The sequence below is a fragment of the Procambarus clarkii genome, chromosome 15 (genome assembly GCF_040958095.1).
Source record: "Procambarus clarkii isolate CNS0578487 chromosome 15, FALCON_Pclarkii_2.0, whole genome shotgun sequence".
Lineage (NCBI taxonomy): Eukaryota > Metazoa > Arthropoda > Malacostraca > Decapoda > Cambaridae > Procambarus > Procambarus clarkii.
Window position 1 is genome coordinate 46,854,387 of NC_091164.1, and position 20,361 is coordinate 46,874,747.

At 43.1% G+C, this 20,361-nt stretch overlaps 1 protein-coding gene across 1 annotated transcript in view; it reads right to left on the bottom strand.

Moving 5' to 3' along the window:
- LOC123751636 (putative golgin subfamily A member 6-like protein 19) overlaps window positions 1-20,361 on the bottom strand; it is a 174,579-nt gene that overhangs the window by 148,924 nt on the left and 5,294 nt on the right. The window contains exon 3 of the mRNA XM_069325201.1: window positions 7,979-9,125. Coding sequence (XP_069181302.1) covers window positions 7,979-9,125 — 1,147 coding nt within the window. The remainder of the gene's footprint in view (window positions 1-7,978; window positions 9,126-20,361) is intronic.

Consider the following 20,361-nt stretch of genomic DNA (forward strand, 5'->3'; position numbering starts at 1 on the left):
AGACCTTAGCGGACCCTTCCCCCCCCCCCATGAAAAGGAGCCGCTAAGCCTTCTATTTTCCGCCCCCCCACCTCCAAAAAAAAGAGGAACCGCTAAGCTGCCTTCCCTAATAATACCACCTACACACACAATACCCATCACCACCTACACACACAATACCCATCACCACCTACACACACAATACCCATCACCACCTACACACACAATACCCATCACCACCTACACACACCATACCCATCACCACCTACACACACAATACCCATCACCACCTACACACACAATACCCATCACCACCTACACACACAATACCCATCACCACCTACACACACAATACCCAACACCACTTACACACACAATACCCATCACCACCTACACACACAATACCCATCACCACCTACACACACAATACCCATCACCACCTACACACACAATACCCATCACCACCTACACACACAATACCCAACACCACCTACACACACAATACCCATCACCACCTACACACACAATACCCATCACCACCTACACACACAATACCCATCACCACCTACACACACAATACCCATCACCACCTACACACACAATACCCAACACCACCTACACACACAATACCCATCACCACCTACACACACAATACCCATCACCACCTACACACAGAATACCCAACACCACCTACACACACAATACCCATCACCACCTACACACACAATACCCATCACCACCTACACACACCATACCCATCACCACCTACACACACAATACCCAACACCACCTACACACACAATACCCAACACCACCTACACACACAATACCCATCACCACCTACACACACAATACCCATCACCACCTACACACACCATACCCATTACCACATACACACAGCATACCCAACACCACCTACACACACAATACCCATCACCACCTACACACACCATACCCATCACCACCTACACACATCATACCCAACACCACCTACACACACCATGCCCAACACCACCTACACACACAATACCCATCACCACCTACACACACAATACCCATCACCACCTACACACACCATACCCATCACCACCTACACACATCATACCCAACACCACCTACACACACCATGCCCAACACCACCTACACACACAATACCCATCACCACCTACACACACAATACCCATCACCACCTACACACACCATACCCATCACCACCTACACACATCATACCCAACACCACCTACACACACCATACCCAACACCACCTAGACACACCATACCCATCACCACCTACACACACAATACCCATCACCACCTACACACACCTTACCCATCACCACCTACACACACCATACCCATCACCACATACACACACCATACCCAACACCACCTACACACACCATACCCAACACCACCTACACACACCATACCCAACACCACCTACACACACCATACCCATCACCACCTACACACACACAATACCCAACACCACCTACACACACCATACCCATCACCACCTACACACACCATACCCATCACCACCTACACACACCATACTCATCACCACCTACACACACCATACCCAACACCACCTACACACACCATACCCATAACCAGTTACACACACCATACCCAACACCACCTACACACACCATACTCATCACCACCTACACACACCATACTCATCACCACCTACACACACCATACCATCACCACCTACACACACCATACCCTTAACCACCTACACACACCATACTCATCATCACCTACACACACCATACCCAACACCACTTACACACACCATACCCATCACCACCTACACACACCATACCCAACACCACCTACACACACAATACCCATCACCATCTACACACACCATACCCAACACCACCTACACACACCATACTCATCACCACCTACACACACCATACTCATCACCACCTACACACACCATACCAAACACCACCTACATACACACCATACCCATCACCACCTACATACACACCATACCATCACTACCTACACACACCATACACATCACCACCTACACACACATCATACCATCATTACCTACACACACCATACCCATCACCACCTACACACACCATACCCATCACCACCTACACACACCATACCATCACCACCTACACACACCATACCCATCACCACCTACACACACCATACCATCACCACCTACACACACATCATACCATCACCACCTACACACACAATACCCATCACCACCTACACACACCATACCCATCACCACCTACACACACAATACTCATCACCACCTACACACACAATACCCATCACCACCTACACACACTATACCCATCACCACCTACACACACAATACCCATCACCACCTACACACACACCCTCCCGGATCTGCACGGTACCCTCCCATATGCACCTGTCAATGTAAGCATTTTCACAAAGAATCACTGCACCTCACTGCACTCAAAAGATTGTTCCTGAACACAAATCTGTCATCTGAACATTCAATTGAATGTCAACATCTGAATAATGTTTAAATAATTGCAAAACATTTCAGATATTCTGGGTCACATTTCCTATGCAACGACTTCATGAAAGGGGTCAGAGCCCGAGTCCACCTCAAGGGTAGCATATTGCACGACCCCAACCACCCTATGAGACTCAATATAATCACCATGCAAAGTTATGTGAGGCTACGCACAAGTGTCTGGCTGTCAACATTGCATTGACACAGACATTCTCTTATTTTAGATAGACTAAGGGAATACGTGGGTCTCCTCTCCTTCCCCACTGACACACACACACTCTCTCTCTCTCTCTCTCTCTCTCTCTCTCTCTCTCTCTCTCTCTCTCTCTCTCTCTCTCTCTCTCTCTCTCTCTCTCTCTCTCTCTCTCTCTCTCTCTCTCTCTCTCTCTCTCTCTCTCTCTCTCTCTCTCTCTCTCTCTCTCTCTCTCTCTCTCTCTCTCTCTCTCTCTCTCTCTCTCTCTCTCTCTCTCTCTCTCTCTCTCTCTCTCTCTCTCTCTCTCTCTCTCTCTCTCTCTCTCTCTCTCTCTCTCTCTCTCTCTCTCTCTCTCTCTCTCTCTCTCTCTCTCTCTCTCTCTCTCTCTCTCTCTCTCTCTCTCTCTCTCTCTCTCTCTCTCTCTCTCTCTCTCTCTCTCTCTCTCTCTCTCTCTCTCTCTCTCTCTCTCTCTCTCTCTCTCTCTCTCTCTCTCTCTCTCTCTCTCTCTCTCTCTCTCTCTCTCTCTCTCTCTCTCTCTCTCTCTCTCTCTCTCTCTCTCTCTCTCTCTCTCTCTCTCTCTCTCTCTCTCTCTCTCTCTCTCTCTCTCTCTCTCTCTCTCTCTCTCTCTCTCTCTCTCTCTCTCTCTCTCTCTCTCTCTCTCTCTCTCTCTCTCTCTCTCTCTCTCTCTCTCTCTCTCTCTCTCTCTCTCTCTCTCTCTCTCTCTCTCTCTCTCTCTCTCTCTCTCTCTCTCTCTCTCTCTCTCTCTCTCTCTCTCTCTCTCTCTCTCTCTCTCTCTCTCTCTCTCTCTCTCTCTCTCTCTCTCTCTCTCTCTCTCTCTCTCTCTCTCTCTCTCTCTCTCTCTCTCTCTCTCTCTCTCTCTCTCTCTCTCTCTCTCTCTCTCTCTCTCTCTCTCTCTCTCTCTCTCTCTCTCTCTCTCTCTCTCTCTCTCTCTCTCTCTCTCTCTCTCTCTCTCTCTCTCTCTCTCTCTCTCTCTCTCTCTCTCTCTCTCTCTCTCTCTCTCTCTCTCTCTCTCTCTCTCTCTCTCTCTCTCTCTCTCTCTCTCTCTCTCTCTCTCTCTCTCTCTCTCTCTCTCTCTCTCTCTCTCTCTCTCTCTCTCTCTCTCTCTCTCTCTCTCTCTCTCTCTCTCTCTCTCTCTCTCTCTCTCTCTCTCTCTCTCTCTCTCTCTCTCTCTCTCTCTCTCTCTCTCTCTCTCTCTCTCTCTCTCTCTCTCTCTCTCTCTCTCTCTCTCTCTCTCTCTCTCTCTCTCTCTCTCTCTCTCTCTCTCTCTCTCTCTCTCTCTCTCTCTCTCTCTCTCTCTCTCTCTCTCTCTCTCTCTCTCTCTCTCTCTCTCTCTCTCTCTCTCTCTCTCTCTCTCTCTCTCTCTCTCTCTCTCTCCTCTCTCTCTCTCTCTCTCTCTCTCTCTCTCTCTCTCTCTCTCTCTCTCTCTCTCTCTCTCTCTCTCTCTCTCTCTCTCTCTCTCTCTCTCTCTCTCTCTCTCTCTCTCTCTCTCTCTCTCTCTCTCTCTCTCTCTCTCTCTCTCTCTCTCTCTCTCTCTCTCTCTCTCTCTCTCTCTCTCTCTCTCTCTCTCTCTCTCTCTCTCTCTCTCTCTCTCTCTCTCTCTCTCTCTCTCTCTCTCTCTCTCTCTCTCTCTCTCTCTCTCTCTCTCTCTCTCTCTCTCTCTCTCTCTCTCTCTCTCTCTCTCTCTCTCTCTCTCTCTCTCTCTCTCTCTCTCTCTCTCTCTCTCTCTCTCTCTCTCTCTCTCTCTCTCTCTCTCTCTCTCTCTCTCTCTCTCTCTCTCTCTCTCTCTCTCTCTCTCTCTCTCTCTCTCTCTCTCTCTCTCTCTCTCTCTCTCTCTCTCTCTCTCTCTCTCTCTCTCTCTCTCTCTCTCTCTCTCTCTCTCTCTCTCTCTCTCTCCTCTCTCTCTCTCTCTCTCTCTCTCTCTCTCTCTCTCTCTCTCTCTCTCTCTCTCTCTCTCTCTCTCTCTCTCTCTCTCTCTCTCTCTCTCTCTCTCTCTCTCTCTCTCTCTCTCTCTCTCTCTCTCTCTCTCTCTCTCTCTCTCTCTCTCTCTCTCTCTCTCTCTCTCTCTCTCTCTCTCTCTCTCTCTCTCTCTCTCTCTCTCTCTCTCTCTCTCTCTCTCTCTCTCTCTCTCTCTCTCTCTCCTCTCTCTCTCTCTCTCTCTCTCTCTCTCTCTCTCTCTCTCTCTCTCTCTCTCTCTCTCTCTCTCTCTCTCTCTCTCTCTCTCTCTCTCTCTCTCTCTCTCTCTCTCTCTCTCTCTCTCTCTCTCTCTCTCTCTCTCTCTCTCTCTCTCTCTCTCTCTCTCTCTCTCTCTCTCTCTCTCTCTCTCTCTCTCTCTCTCTCTCTCTCTCTCTCTCTCTCTCTCTCTCTCTCTCTCTCTCTCTCTCTCTCTCTCTCTCTCTCTCTCTCTCTCTCTCTCTCTCTCTCTCTCTCTCTCTCTCTCTCTCTCTCTCTCTCTCTCTCTCTCTCTCTCTCTCTCTCTCTCTCTCTCTCTCTCTCTCTCTCTCTCTCTCTCTCTTTTTCTGTCCATTTGTAGACTAAATCAGTGGATGAACAATTAAATCAGTGGATGAGCAATTAATATATTTTCATATATAGCTAAATATAGTGTAGTTACTTACATATTTATCTTTCAAGGGGGAGTACCCAGATGTGTTTGGGACACTTTCTCCTCTTCCCCTCTCCTCCCTTTATTCCAATCTCCCCTCTCTCATATCTATTTCCTTATTCCCTCCTTCTTCCGATCTTCCACCTTTCGACCTTTCTTACTTATCACCCCTTCTTCTCTCCTTCTTCCTTCTTCCTTCTCACTCCTCTTCTCTCCTTCCTTCTCACTCCTCTTCTCTCCTTCTTTCTCACTCCTCTTCTCTCCTTCTCCTGTCTCACCACTCTTCCCTCATTGCCACCTCTCCTTCTCTATTTCCCACTCTCCTGCATCTCTCACCCTCTCCATGTTTGTCCCCCCCACCTCCCCTCATACTTCCTGCTCCTTTCCACATTCTCTCCCCATCTCCCCACCTCTCTCCTCTCTCTCTCTCTCCTTTCCTCTCGTCACTCATGTCGGAAAACCTAACACCATTTACTACCATTTAATACAATAGGCAGATAATATTACTGCTGGGTTGTATAAATAAATTCACTTATAGAAAATTTAGCCTAGAGGAACTGTCCGTCAATAGAAAACGGGGAATATCATTGCTACGTTGCTATTAAATTCAGCAGCTAATTCTGTTGGTAGCTTCTTAATATAGCAGTCATTGGACTGTACACATCATAAAAATATTTCCCTTGAATCAACTTAATTATTAGCACCAAAATAGAGTAAATGTGGCCCCTCTACCAGTTCTTAACATCTGAACAAGAGCGCCAGAGCGTCAGTGGAGGAGGGCAGGAGGCAGCCATTGTTAAATTTAACAGCAAATCGAAGGAGCAAATTTAGTTAGAATAATTCTCCCTTGGACAGCTGAGTTACAGAAGTAAAGTGCTTCCGTTATCAACACGCTACTACGTTTATTATCTTGGAAGATGTCTTTCCGATTCCAATACTATCTAGCTTATTAGAGGCCATTAATATTTAGATTTACGAAATATTCCAGCTAGAACACGAGACAGCGACATAACCAAGGTAAATATTCCTTGGTCCTTATCACATAATCAATATACCAGTATTTCCTCTGATATAGTTGTCATATATATATAGGATTACTGCTATAATTTGTGAGTTCCTTTTGACAGGTGTACCAGAAGAGGAACAAGAATTAACACTAGTAACCTAGTACTCCAGTATATAAGTTGGAGGCCAGCTACACCCAAAGTGTATCGACTGGCTTATTCTTCCGTATTAATACTGGTTGTCTAGGATATAACAACAATAAGATAATCTGTAGTTAATTTTAGTTACCTATGTAGTCTAATAATGTAGTGAATGTTTACTAACCAGTAATTTATATGGTTGACTACAATTGAACCACAAAACCCCCATAATGTGTAAAGGAGTCGATTTGTGGGAATATTAAAAAATACAGTCTGCTTTAACCATCATAAAATTTGCTATCGAAATATATAAATTAACATATAATATAAATTCTACATAAATTCATATATGTATTAAATAAATATAAATCTATCAGGTCAGTTCCCCACAAATCATCCTTCTGGCTGCCTCTATTTTCCTGATTGTCTTCCTGTCTCTCTCTCTCTCTCTCTTTGCCCTCGTCGACCCGGTTCCTCTCCCTCTCTTTGTGCGTCTCTCCGTCTCTGTATGTTTGTCTGTCTCTATACGTCTCTGTCTCTATACGTCTCTACGTCTCTCTGTCTCTATACGTCTCCCTGTCTCTATACGTCTCTCTATCTCTATATGTCTCTCTGTCTCTATATGTCTCTATACGTCTCCCTGTCTCTATACGTCTCTCTGTCTCTATACGTCTCCCTGTCTCTATACGTCTCTCTATCTCTATATGTCTCTCTGTTTCTATACGTCTCTCTGTCTCTATACGTCTTTATACGTCACTCTGTTTCTATACGTCTCTCTGTCTCTATACGTCTCTCTGTCTCTATACGTCTCTCTGTCTCTATACGTCTCTCTGTCTCTATACGTCTCTCTGTCTCTATACGTCTCTCTGTCTCTATTCGTCTCTCTGTCTCTATACGTCTCTATACATCTCTCTGTCTCTATACGTCTCTCTGTCTCTGTACGTCTCTCTGTCTCTATTCGTCTCTCTGTCTCTATACGTCTCTCTGTCTCTATACGCCTCTCTGTCTCTATACGTCTCTCCGTCTCACTGTCTCTATACGTCTCTCTGTCTCTATACGTCTCTCTGTCTCTATACGTCTCTCCATCTCTATACGTCTCCCTGTCTCTATACGTCTCTTTGTCTCTATACGTCTCTATACGTCTCTATACGTCTCTCTGTCTCTATACGTCTCTCTGTTTCTATACGTCTCTGTCTCTATACGTCTCTATGTCTGTGTCCGTCTCACGGTCTCTGTACGTTTCTATCTTTATCAATTTCTCCTTTTGCATATATCATTCGGTGTGTCTATCATGGTCTGACTTTCAATCACACATTCATACACACATTCATACACACATTCACACACATATTCATACACACATTCACACACACATTCATACACACATTCACACACACATTCACACACACATTCATACACACAGCACTCCTTCTTACTCCCTGAGAAGTAAGGCAAACGAAGCAGGAAGGCGGAAGGAGAGTGAAGGTCAGAAGTGAACTAGCACAGTTTACCTGGTGGACAGCTCACTGACATTCCTCTTGCACTTCTCGTGTTCCTCTTCCATCAAGCTACTCTTTTCTGCCATTTTGTTCTTCTCCTCTTGAGTACTTCTGAGCTGCTGTGCCTGTCTGTCTTTTTCACTCTGTAGAGCCGTGTTTCCAACCCGTAACTTACTGGCCTCTTCTTCAATGACGGAGAGTTGCTCTTCAATAAGTCTTTTCTCCACTTCAGTCTTTCTGATTGTTTCTTCTTTTTCTTCCTTCAGAACAACGTTTGCTGTTTGAAGGACCCTGACCTGTTCCTCCAGGAGTGAGAGTTGCTCTTCAACAAGTCTTTTCTCTCCTACTGTGTTATTATTTAACTCTTGCAGCTGTTGTGTCTCTCGCTCTAGCTCACTGACCCTCGTCAACGCCGTCTTGACCCTCTCCTGGGCTCGGGTCTCCGCAAGCTCCAGCTGTAGGTTCTTCGTCTTGACCAGCCTTGAGTCCTCCTCCACTTGACGAATGTCAGCCATTAGTCGACGATTTGCCTCCTCTGCTATGCGAACATCGTTCTTAGTCTTCCTGTTTTCTTCCTTGACCAGCCTCGAATCCTCCTCCGCTTGACGGATCTCTTCCTTGACCAGCCTCGAATCCTCCTCCACTTGACGGATCTCTTCCTTGACCAGCCTCGAGTCCTCCTCCATTTGACGGATCTGGGACTTTAATTGAATATTTTCCTCCTGAACAAGGCGCACTTCGTTCTTAGTCTTCATGTTATCTTCCTTGACCAGCCTCGAATCCTCCTCCACTTGACGGATCTCTTCCTTGACCAGCCTCGAGTCCTCCTCTACTTGACGGATCTGGGACTTTAATTGAATATTTTCCTCCTGAACAAGGCGCACTTCGTTCTTAGTCTTCATGTTATCGTCCTTGACCAGCCTCGAGTCCTCCTCCACTTGACGGATCTGGGACTTTAATAGCAAAATTTCCTCCTGAGCAAGACGCACTTCGTTCTTAGTCTTCCTATTGTCCTCCTCGAGCAAATGATTAGCTGTATATAGGCGAGTGTTTTCCTCCTTCAGCTTGAGGTTGTCAGCTTGGTGAGCCATGTTGAGACACTCCAGCTGGTCCAGAGTGTCCAGGAGGCGGCGGGTGGCGTTCTCCCTCTCCTTCACACCTGCCAACACATCAAATATTAAGCTATATTTTTGGTAAATATAAATTCAAAGTTTTTTATATATTAGATTTAAATATTGAAAGATATAGCCTCATCCGTGATATTGTTTCTAGGCTTACAGCTGAATGTCCAGCAACTCCTTAAACACTTCCCACCCCCCATCCCATCCCAAATCCTCATCCTGAATCCTTCCCAGTACTATATTGTCGTATTGGCTTGGCACTTTCCCCCCTGATAATTCCCTTCCCTTCCCTTCCTTAAACACTTCTGCTTGTATGTAACAGGAAACATTATTATGTTAACCTCTTCATAAAGCACATTCCTGACCAAACTGTGCACTACAGGCCTTGAAGTGCGCTCCAGGACCTGAATTACTCTTCAGACCTTGATGTACACTTCAGGCAATAAAGTACACTCCACATCCTGACGTACACTTCAGGCATGGAAGTACACTCTACCCCGGACCCTGAAATACACTCCAGACCACGATGTACACTTCAAGACGTAAAGGGCACTTCACACCCTGCAGTACACTCCAGGCCTGAAGTACACTCCTAGCCCTGAAGTACACTCCAGGCCCTGAAGTACACTACAGGCCCTGAACTACACTACAGGCCCTGAAGTACACTCCAGGCCCTGAACTACACTACAGGCCCTGAAGTGCACTCCAGGCCCTGAAGTACACTCCAAGCCCTGAAATACACTCCAGGCCCTGAAGTACACTCCTGGCCCTGGAGTACACTCCAGGCCCTGAAGTACACTCCTGGCCCTGAAGTACACTCCAGGCCCTGAACTACACTCCAGGCCCTGAAGTACACTCCTGGCCCTGAAATACACTCCAGGCCCTGAAGTACACTCCAGGCCCTGAACTACACTCCAGGCCCTGAAGTACACTCCAGGCCCAGAATTACTCTCAAAGTCCGGCAGACAATTAAGGCCTTGACGTATACTCAAAGTCCTAAAGTTACTGTAGTACCCAAAGTACACTCCAGGCCCTGAAGTACACTCCAGAAACTGAAGTACACTCCTGACCCTGAAAACATTCCAGAAACTGAATTACACTCCTGACCCTGAAGTACACTCCAGAAACTGAAGTACACTCCTGACCCTGAAAACACTCCAGAAACTGAAGTACACTCCTGACCCTGAAAACACTCCAGAAACTGAAGTACACTCCTGAACCTGAAGTACACTTTCAGACCTTTAAAAACGCTAAAGACCCAGAAGTTCACTTCAGGCCATAAAGTACACTCCAGGACTTAAATTACTCTACACCCTGAAATATACTCCAGGTTCTGAAGTGCACTCTAGACCATGAAGTACACCTCAGACATTGAAGTACACTCCAGACCCTAAAGTACACTGAAAGTCCTGAAGTAAATACCTGACCCTGAAGCATATTTTGCATAACACATTTGCTAATAGTTGTTGATAGTTAGAGTTGTTCATCTGTGTGTTCGTCGAAATCATTTCCTGTGTGCCCATTTTTAGTTGAACCCGTCTCCACTCCAAATCAGTCAAGACCTAGGGTCTGGACCGGCCCGGAACGCAGGTCCGGTTTGGAGTGGAGACGGGTTCAACTAAATATGGCCACGCAGGTAGTGATTTCGACTTCAGTAAACACTACCGAGTGGTTAACTGAATGTCCGAGAGTCCAATACTGGGTTGATGATAGTAGTATTTAATTTAAGATTGGGAAACTTTAAACTAAACTAAATAACCACACATGTGGCGATTTCCACGTTCAGTAAACACTCACTGAGTTGTAAACTGAATGCCTGAGCCTTGCAGTACAAGGTTTGTGATAGTAATATTTTAAGATTGAGAAACTTTAAACTAAATGACCACACATGTAGCGATTTCCGTGTTCAGTAAACACTAACTGAGTTGTAAACTGAATGCCTGAGCCGGCCAATACAAGGTTTGTGATAGTAATATTTTAAGATTGAGAAACTTTAAACTAAATGACCACACGTGTAGCGATTTCCGTGTTCAGTAAACACTTACTGAGTTGTAAACTGAATGCCTGAGCCGGCCAATACATGGTTGATGATGGTAGTAATATTTTAATATTTGGAAACTTTAAACTAAATGACCACGCATGTAGCGATTTTGCGTTCAGTAAACACTTACTGAGTTGTAAATTGAATGCCTGAGTCGGCCAATACAAGGTTTGTGATAGTAATATTTTATTTTACGATGAAGAAACTTTAAACTAAAAAATGAGGTCACATGGAGGGATATCTATGTTCAGTAAACAGTTACTGAGTTGTAAACTGAATGGTTGAGCCACCCAATACATGGTTGATGATAATAGCATTTTACGATGGAAAAACCTCATCCTAAACTAAAAATGAGCTCACATGAAGTGATTTTCACTTACTGAGTTGTTAACTGAATGGCTGAGCTATCCAATACTTAGTTGGTGATAGTAGTATTAATTTATGATGGAAAACTTTAAACTAAACTAAAATGAGCACACATGAAGTGATTCCCACATTCAATAAACACTTACTAAGTTGTTAACTGAATGTCTGAGACATCCAATACATGGTTGTTGATAGTAGTATTAATGACATTGATAATAAGAGGTCTTGAACTAGATACTGACAGGGGAACAAAAACAAAGCTGTGATATTGAAAAGAAACTGAACTGAATTTGAAAGTTGATTAATATATGTAATGTGAAGCCAATCTACTGGAAAACAGTATGCGAACTTTATTTGAAAAGAATATGAGAAGACTGAAAAGCAGAGCGCGGGGAAATGGGTAAAAATAAGAAGTAATGATCGTCATAAACATAACATAACATATCCACGACCGTAATTAATACACAGTGAACACTCTTAAAACTATGCTCACCGTGAAATCTCGTCACTAAGCATAACTTGTCACTCTGCGAAACAAATTATTGACTATAGTGCGACACTGAGAATAAAAATGACCACATATGTTTTGGAGTGCTAATTTAGTCAAGAAATACTGTAAAGTATGATTATTGACTAAAAGAGAGAAAGAGGAGGAGGAGGAGGCTATGTATGTAGTGATCACGTCTCCCCAAACTCCTCCGTCTTCGGGAGGTTGGTGTGGTGCATATTTCACAATACCTTTTCTTTCCTCCTAAGTCAGCCTCTTATTTCGTGGACTGCTGGTGTTTGATGTGTTGAACTGCTTAAAGGAACCTTATTTGCTAGAAAAAAAAAATTCCTGTGAAATAATGCGTGTTATATGTTTTGACTATCTAGCTAATAGCGTATTGCCTGGCTAATAATGAAATGTCACATTTTGTCTGACTCACTTAGCACAAGTGAAGAGAAAACATTGAAAAACTTGCAAAGGTTAAAATTCTGTGAAATCACATTTGTTATGTTAAGTTTTGACTAGCTGATTAATAGCATACTGCTACATTATTGTCTTTTTATGTTATGTTTACCTCGATAGAGTTGTAATGCTTGGAAATTGTATGTGCGGATCCCGTTTCCCTCTTACTGCACATAAATAATGGATGCTGTAAAGTATTTTTTATGGAACATGACTCTTCATATTCTTACCCCTTTTTAAAACTAGATGTAATAACCAAGCAATGTTTGCCTTCTCTCTCTCTCTCTCTCTCTCCTCTCTCTCTCTCTCTCTCTCTCTCTCTCTCTCTCTCTCTCTCTCTCTCTCTCTCTCTCTCTCTCTCTCTCTCTCTCTCTCTCTCTCTCTCTCTCTCTCTCTCTCTCTCTCTCTCTCTCAATATGGATGTGGGTTATTTGTGTGGACTCGGGAGATATGATCACCACATATAAGTTTCTCAAAGAAAATGATGCAGAAGTGAGGTTTGCCTCTGATGGCTGTGCACGTGACAATGTAAAATTAAAATGTGCAAAGATGTTTCAGGGTACTATTTAGTCGAGAAATGAAAAAAAATAGTTTTTATTGACTAGTGAGACCCCGTAGCATGTATGGTGTGGGATATTGTGTTCCTTAACCTAGTCAAGAAAAAGACAGACAACAACAATAGCTACTCCGCTCGAAAGCTCGCTCCCGCAGTCATGTGGTAGCGGGCCTCGCGCCTATTTGATTTTGATAGAAGAAAAAATGAAGACTAGTAGTCTTCCTGTTTTTAAGATGAAAAACTTTTAACTATAAAAAAGTTTGACTGAGTGACTGAGTGACTGCTTTTCTGGTCAGGTCTGCAAGTCTGCAAGAAATAATAGTAATGAAGGTAGCGAACATGTCTCCTCAGCTCTTCTATCTTCCGCAAAGCCTTTCCTCCCATCTCAATTCTATTAGTTCATGCACTCGTGTTTCACTTTTTGTTAAAACTAAATCTACACACGCGATATGAAATGTGAAAAAAAATCTTACATTATGCTATATTATCAGTGCTTGAATAAAATTATTAAGAGTGCTGAACATTCTGTGTCATTGTCTTGCTACGATATTAAAAGTCTATGTTTTTCGCTGGGGCTACTGTTGCGCACAGTCATCTCGCTAAGGCGGGTCGGTGTCAGAATTGTCAAAATGATGTACCTTGCATACATCAGGTCTTTAGTAAATTATGCTGCACCTCTGCTTGTTTTGATGCCTGAAAGGACTTTGATGATACGAATAGTAATTGCTGACATTGAGCATATTTTCAAAAAATAGTTTCTGCAAAAAACAAAATAACAGTAAACTAGATGCGAGCTGTGATTTGAAAACAGAAGATGGGTGATGTGTGGGTTATTATGTGGACTCTGGAGATATGATCACCACATATAAGTTTCTCAAAGAAAATGATAAGCTAGGTAAGGACCGATTATTTAACACACACACACACAAGACATCCATGCAGTAGTGAGATTCCCTTTGATAGCTGTGTACGTGTCAATGAAAAATTAAGAGTGCAAAGATGTTTTGGAGTGCTATTTTAGTCAAGAAATGACACAAAATTGTGTTTATTGACTAGTGCAAGGCAGAACAAGAGATCAGGAGGTATATGTTGTGATCACGCAGTTAACAAAAATATTAGAATTTGTAGGTGGTGAACGCGTCTCCCTAAACTCTTCTGTGCATATTTCACAAAGTCTTTCTTCCGAACTCTCCCTCTTAGTTCGTGGACTGGTGGCCAACCTTTGTTTAAAATTAAATCTATAAAGCTTCACATTTAAAAAAAAACGTTATTTGATCATCAGACAGAAAGATGATTTCCACGTTACGTTACGTAACGATATAATGTTATTTGGACATCCGACAGAAAGTTGATTTCCACGTTACATTATGTTACTAAGTGTATGGGGTAAGCAGGAGCAGGTATAGTGTGGGATAATGTGGTCATTAACCCAGTCGCGTGATGGACAGACATCGAGAGGTGCACCGCTATAATGCTTGCTCCCTCAGTCATGTGGTATATTTTGGACTGCAGAAGGATGATTTTCGCGTTACGTTACAATGTGTTACAGGGGGCTAAAATTGACACACAGTAATATTTATATATGATAAGAGATGTAATGGAGATGGACTAAGTCAAACTTTACATTTCATAATGTTATTTTGGACTGCAGAAAGTTGATTTCCACGTTACGTTACAATGTGTTACAGGGGCTAAAACTGTCACACAGTAATGTTTATATTTGATAAGAGATGTAATGGAGATGGACTAAGTCATACTTTTCATTTCATAATGTTATTTTGAACTGCAGAAAGTTGATTTCTACGTTATGTTACAATGTGTTACAGAGGGCTAAAACTGGCACACGGTCACCAGTCTCTGTTTTTTTTCTGCTGTTTCACTCATTCAGTATAAGAGCCTTGTACATTTTGTTACATTGTCTTGCTATGATAATGACGTTGTGTGTTACAAGGTCTGCATGTTTGACTTACTGAGTTACTGAGGGATGATTTTAAAATATAATAATAATAATAATAATAATAATAATAACAATAATAATAATAATATCAAGACTAAGATTCGTGAGGTATATGTTGTGATCACACAGTTAACAAAAAAAATATTAGAGTTTGTAGGTAGTGATCACGTCTCTCCAAACTCTTCTGTCTTCCAGCGTGGTATGTCCTCTGGTGAGCATGTGTGGAATGGGATAGCATCTGTGTGTTTGTGAACTGGATCACTACTCTACATATGAACAAAAATACTACTACTACTAAAGGTTTTGCATAGAACACCCGGTCTGGGAAGGGTGAAGTGATGCTTATGGTTTGCGCTTGGGAGGGGGTTGGGGTTTGGTGGGGGTGGATGGGGGTGAGAGTAAGGTCATCCCAATACCTCGTCCATCTCACTACGCCTCAAACCACTACCCCAGATGTGTGTAATTGCGAAGCTCCTGGGATTGATGTTAAATAATAATAAAAGAATAAAAATTATAGATAATGGGTTTACTTCTCCTAACTATTTATTTATTTATTATTCTGTACAGCGAGAAAAGCGTGTAAGCTGATAACTTGCAGGTGTCAAGTGTGAGGGGAGGGAGCGGTCGGCTAAGGTGTGCGGTGTCACCTCATTTAGCCTCAGTCATGTGTCAACCTTTACAGAGGCGAGCCGCCTCCGAAGGCTCGCTCCCCTCCAAAAAATGTTTCCCTCTTTCAGTAAACGCTAACCTACTGACTTTGACTGAGTTTACTAAGTGATGTGCTGTGTGGTGACACTTCTCAGGTCTATGTGTCGGTATGTGGTCCTGGTCCGTACCACTCTAGAAGGTAAGGGAGGGGAGGGAGAGGGGTACTCCCCTTAGCCGAAGGGGAGGGAGAGGGGGCAGAATTTAGCCGAACAAAACAGTTCGGCTAAATTCTCATCCTCATTTGTACACACCGCTCCTAGTACAGTTCACGGCTCCTATGTGGTCTGCTGGTATGTGGTGAGAACCTCATGTCTATGTGGTCGTGTGATGCTGCTGAGTATGTACAACTCTGGAAGCTACGTGTGGGGGTGTGGACTGAGGAAGTGTGTGGAATTGTCAATTGATTGATTGATGATGACTGTCACCGGCATGGGAGGGTGAGGGGGAGGCTGCGTCATATAACCTTACCTCCTTATTGCGATCACAGACCACTCAAGCGTCAGGGCACGACATGGAGGAGTCCCATCGCTCCTAGTACAGTTCTCATACATTGCGTTATGTGGTCTGCCTGCTGCTATGTGCCGGTGTGAGCTGTGTCAGGAGTATGGTACGCGGTATTGCTGTCACTCCCAGCAGTGTGGTGGTGGTGTTGGTATGTGGTATGTCCTGCTATGTGGATGGAGGGGGAGGGGAGGGCGTGACTGACTATGAAAGAGGTTGATGATGACATTCGCAACAGTTAACCAAGCAAATATTGCGACAGCCAGAAAAATGATAGGATGGATTACGAGAACTTTCAAATCCAGGGATCCCATCACAATGGTTGTACTCTTCAAGTCACTTGTGTTGTCCCGTCTTGAGTACTGCTCAGTACTCACTTCCCCCTTCAGAGCAGGAGAGATTGCTGAAATAGAGGGAATACAGAGAACATATACGGCACGCATAGACGCAATAAAGCACCTAAATTATTGGGATCGTCTCAAAGCCCTCCAAATGTACTCACTAGAAAGAAGACGAGAGAGATATCAAATAATATACACCTGAAAGATACTGGAGGGCCAAGTACCAAATCTACACAGTAAAATAACAACGTACTGGAGTGAACGACATGGAAGAAAATGTAGAATAGAACCAGTGAAGAGCAGAGGTGCCATAGGCACAATCAGAGAACACTGTATAAACATCAGAGGTCCGCGGTTGTTCAACGTCCTCCCAGCAAGCATAAGAAATATTGCTGGAACAACCGTGGACATTTTCAAGAGGAAACTAGATTTATTCCTCCAAGGAGTGCCGAATCAACCGGGCTGTGGTGGGTATGTGGGCCTGCGGGCCGCTCCAAGCAACAGCCTGGTGGACCAAACTCTCACAAGTCGAGCCTGGCCTCGGGCCGGGCTTGGGGAGTAGAAGAACTCCCAGAACCCCATCAATCAGGTATCAACCAGGTAACCAGGTAAGTTAGGCCTCAACCTTTGAAGAGGTAACCCCATGTAGTCATGTGGTGTCACTCCTCAGAGATATGTGGTAGGTATGGCCCGCATATCCTTAGCGCTCTGGAATCAGGGAGGGTACATAAAACTGTCATTCTTTAAGAAAAAATAATGACTCTACTTTCACACACAAACCACTGGCAGCTGTTACCTCCCTTTCCCCTCCTTCTCCCTCATTCTCCCCTCCAATCTTAAAACCCTGGACTCTCACGCTCCCCTCAATACTTCCTGCCCATGTAGGGGACTCCCCCCTCCCTCAACAACATAACCTACATAATCCTCCTCCTCCCTACATGACCGCATACCAACCACATAGCTTCCAACCCCTACCCAACATGACACTCTTGCAAGTGACGCCTGGCCGGACGCCACGCGTCAAAACATCTGGGGAAGCCCCAGAAACCTTTGAGATGATGTACACATGCCCACATACTTATCCTCCCCTCCCCTCTTACCTACATGACACACAACGTCCCATACATTTTACCCCTGTGACCCACAACGTCCCCCCTGACGCATCCCGTCCCATTCTATGGGCTCCCACACCACTTTTGACTATGACCGTGTTCACCTCAGGTTTGGGACGGTCGTATTCACATACTTCACTACTGTAGTGGTTGTTGTTGGTGGTAGTGGATGTTGGTGGGTGTTTTTTGTGCTTGTTGGTGATTGATGTTGTTTGTGTTGTTGTTGTTGTTGTTAGTGGGTCTGTTGTTGTTGGTTCTAGTGGTTGTTGGAGGTAGTGGTTCTTGGTTGTAGTTGTTGTTGTTGGTGGTGGTGGTATTGTTTGTTGGTGATTGCTGCTATTTGTAGTGATTGTTGATGGTAGTTGTTTTTGGTCATGGTAGTGGTTGTTGGTGCTTGATGTTAGAGGTAGTGTTTGATGGTTGTTATTGTTGGTGGTAGTCGTTTTTGGTGGTTGATGTTGGTAGTGGTAGTGGTGGTTGATGTTTGTGACTGGTGGCAGTGATGATTGATGGTGATGAATGGGGGGCAATTGTGATTGATTATTGTGGTTTTTGCAGTGGTTGTTGATAGTTATGGTTGCTGGTTTTGGTTGGTGGCAGTTGTAATTGATTGTTGTGGTAGGTGGCAGTGGTAGTTGATGGTTTTGGTTGGTGGCGGTTGTGGTTGATGGTTGTAGTTGGTCGCAGTGGTGGTTGATGGTTGTGATTGGTGGCAGTGGTGTGGTAATGGTTGTGGTTGGTGGCTATTGTGTTTGATTGTTGTGTCTGGTGGCTGAAGGTTGTGATGGTGCAATTGGTGGTTTATGTTTTCTTTTAATAGTGATTGTTGTTGGTGGTAGTGGTTGTTGTTGGTTGTTGTTGGAGGTAGTGGTTATTGATGGTAGTGGTCGTTGGTGGTTGTTGTTAATGGTAGTGGTTGTTGGTGGTGGTTGTTAGTGGTAGTGGTTGTTAGTCGTGGTAGTGGTTGTTATTGGGGGTTGTGGTTTTTGTTGGTGGTGGTGGTAGTGGTTGTTGGTGATTTTTGTTGGTGATGGTTGTTGATGGTACTGGTTGTTGGTGTAGTGGATGTTGGTGGTAGTGGTTGTTGGTGTAGTGGATGTTGGTGGTACTGGTTGTTGGTGTAGTGGATGTTGGTGGTACTGGTTGTTGGTGTAGTGGATGTTGGTGGTACTGGTTGTTGGTGTCGTGGATGTTGGTGGTACTGGTTGTTAATAGTAGTGGGTATTGTTTCTTTTTGTTAGTGGTAGTGGTTTTTGTTGGAAGTGATTTTTTGTGGTAGAGGTTGTTGGTTATTGTGGTAGTTGGTGATGGTAGTGGTAGTATGAGTGTTGTTGGTGATGGTAGTGGTTGTTTGAGGTGGTGATTGTTGTTGTTGGTGGTAATAGTTGTTGGTGGGTGTAGTGGTCGTTGGTGGAAGTGGTTATTGGTGGTAGTGTTTTTAGGTAGTGGTTGTTGGTGGTAGTTGGTGGTTGTTGTTGGAGGTAGTAGTTGGTGTTTTTTATTGGTAGTAGTTGTTGATGTTGATCAGTCTCCTGAGACTGATGGATGCCTACTCAACTACTCAGTTGTTGGTTGTAGTAGTTGTTGGTGGTGGGTTTTTTGTTGTTAGTGGTTGTTTGCGGTAGTGGTGGTTGTTGATTGTAATTGTTGCAGTGTAGGTTGATTTGTGTGGATGTTGTTAGAAGTGGTTGTGGTTGTGGGCAGTGGTGGTTAAAAAATGTGATTGGTGGAAGTGATGGTTGATTGTTGTTGTTGGTGGTAGTTGATTGCTAGGTGGCAGTTGTGATTAATGTTTGTAGTCGCTATATATATATATATATATATATTATATATATATATATATATATATATATATATATATATATATATATATATATATATATATATATATATATATATATATATATATATATATATATATATATATGCAACAATGATCACAAAAACACTGATCCAAGTATGCAGAATAACCACATGTGAAAAATAGAAAATGCTTATCGCGTTTTCGGCTAATTCGCCTTCATCAGAGCAAAGTAGAATCATTTTACTTTGCTCTGATGAAGGCGAATTAGCCGAAAACGCGTTAAGCATTTTCTATTTTTCACATGTGGCTGTTCTGCATATATATATATATATATATATATATATATATATATATATATATATATATATATATATATATATGTATATATATATATATATATGTATATATATGTATATATATATATATATATATATGTATATATATGTATATATATATATATATATATATATATATATATATATATATATATATATATATATATATATATATATATATATATATATATATATAAATTTATTATTAAATATGACCGAAAAAGTAAGATTAATAATTCTAACACGAATTTTCTCAATATTTCTTATGTTTCTTTTCACTGTCGATGGTAAATGAAAAATCATTTCACCAAAATTCATTTTTATTTCTAGTCTGACGCGACACTTGATCTCGTTTCGTAATAACTTATTATATTTTCAAAGACTTTAGTTTACACACACACAACTATAACCTGCAAACACTAAACAGAGTTCGACTATGCTGTAATTTAAACCTATCTTAACCTTTTATCTTATATACCTGCATTTGAGTGAGGTGATATGTTACAACAGTTTTGGATGAGGTGAAAACAAACTTTCAACACAAGACAGAACTCGAAACAATAGCTATAATATTGGGTAAATTAAAGGGAAGAATAGAAGT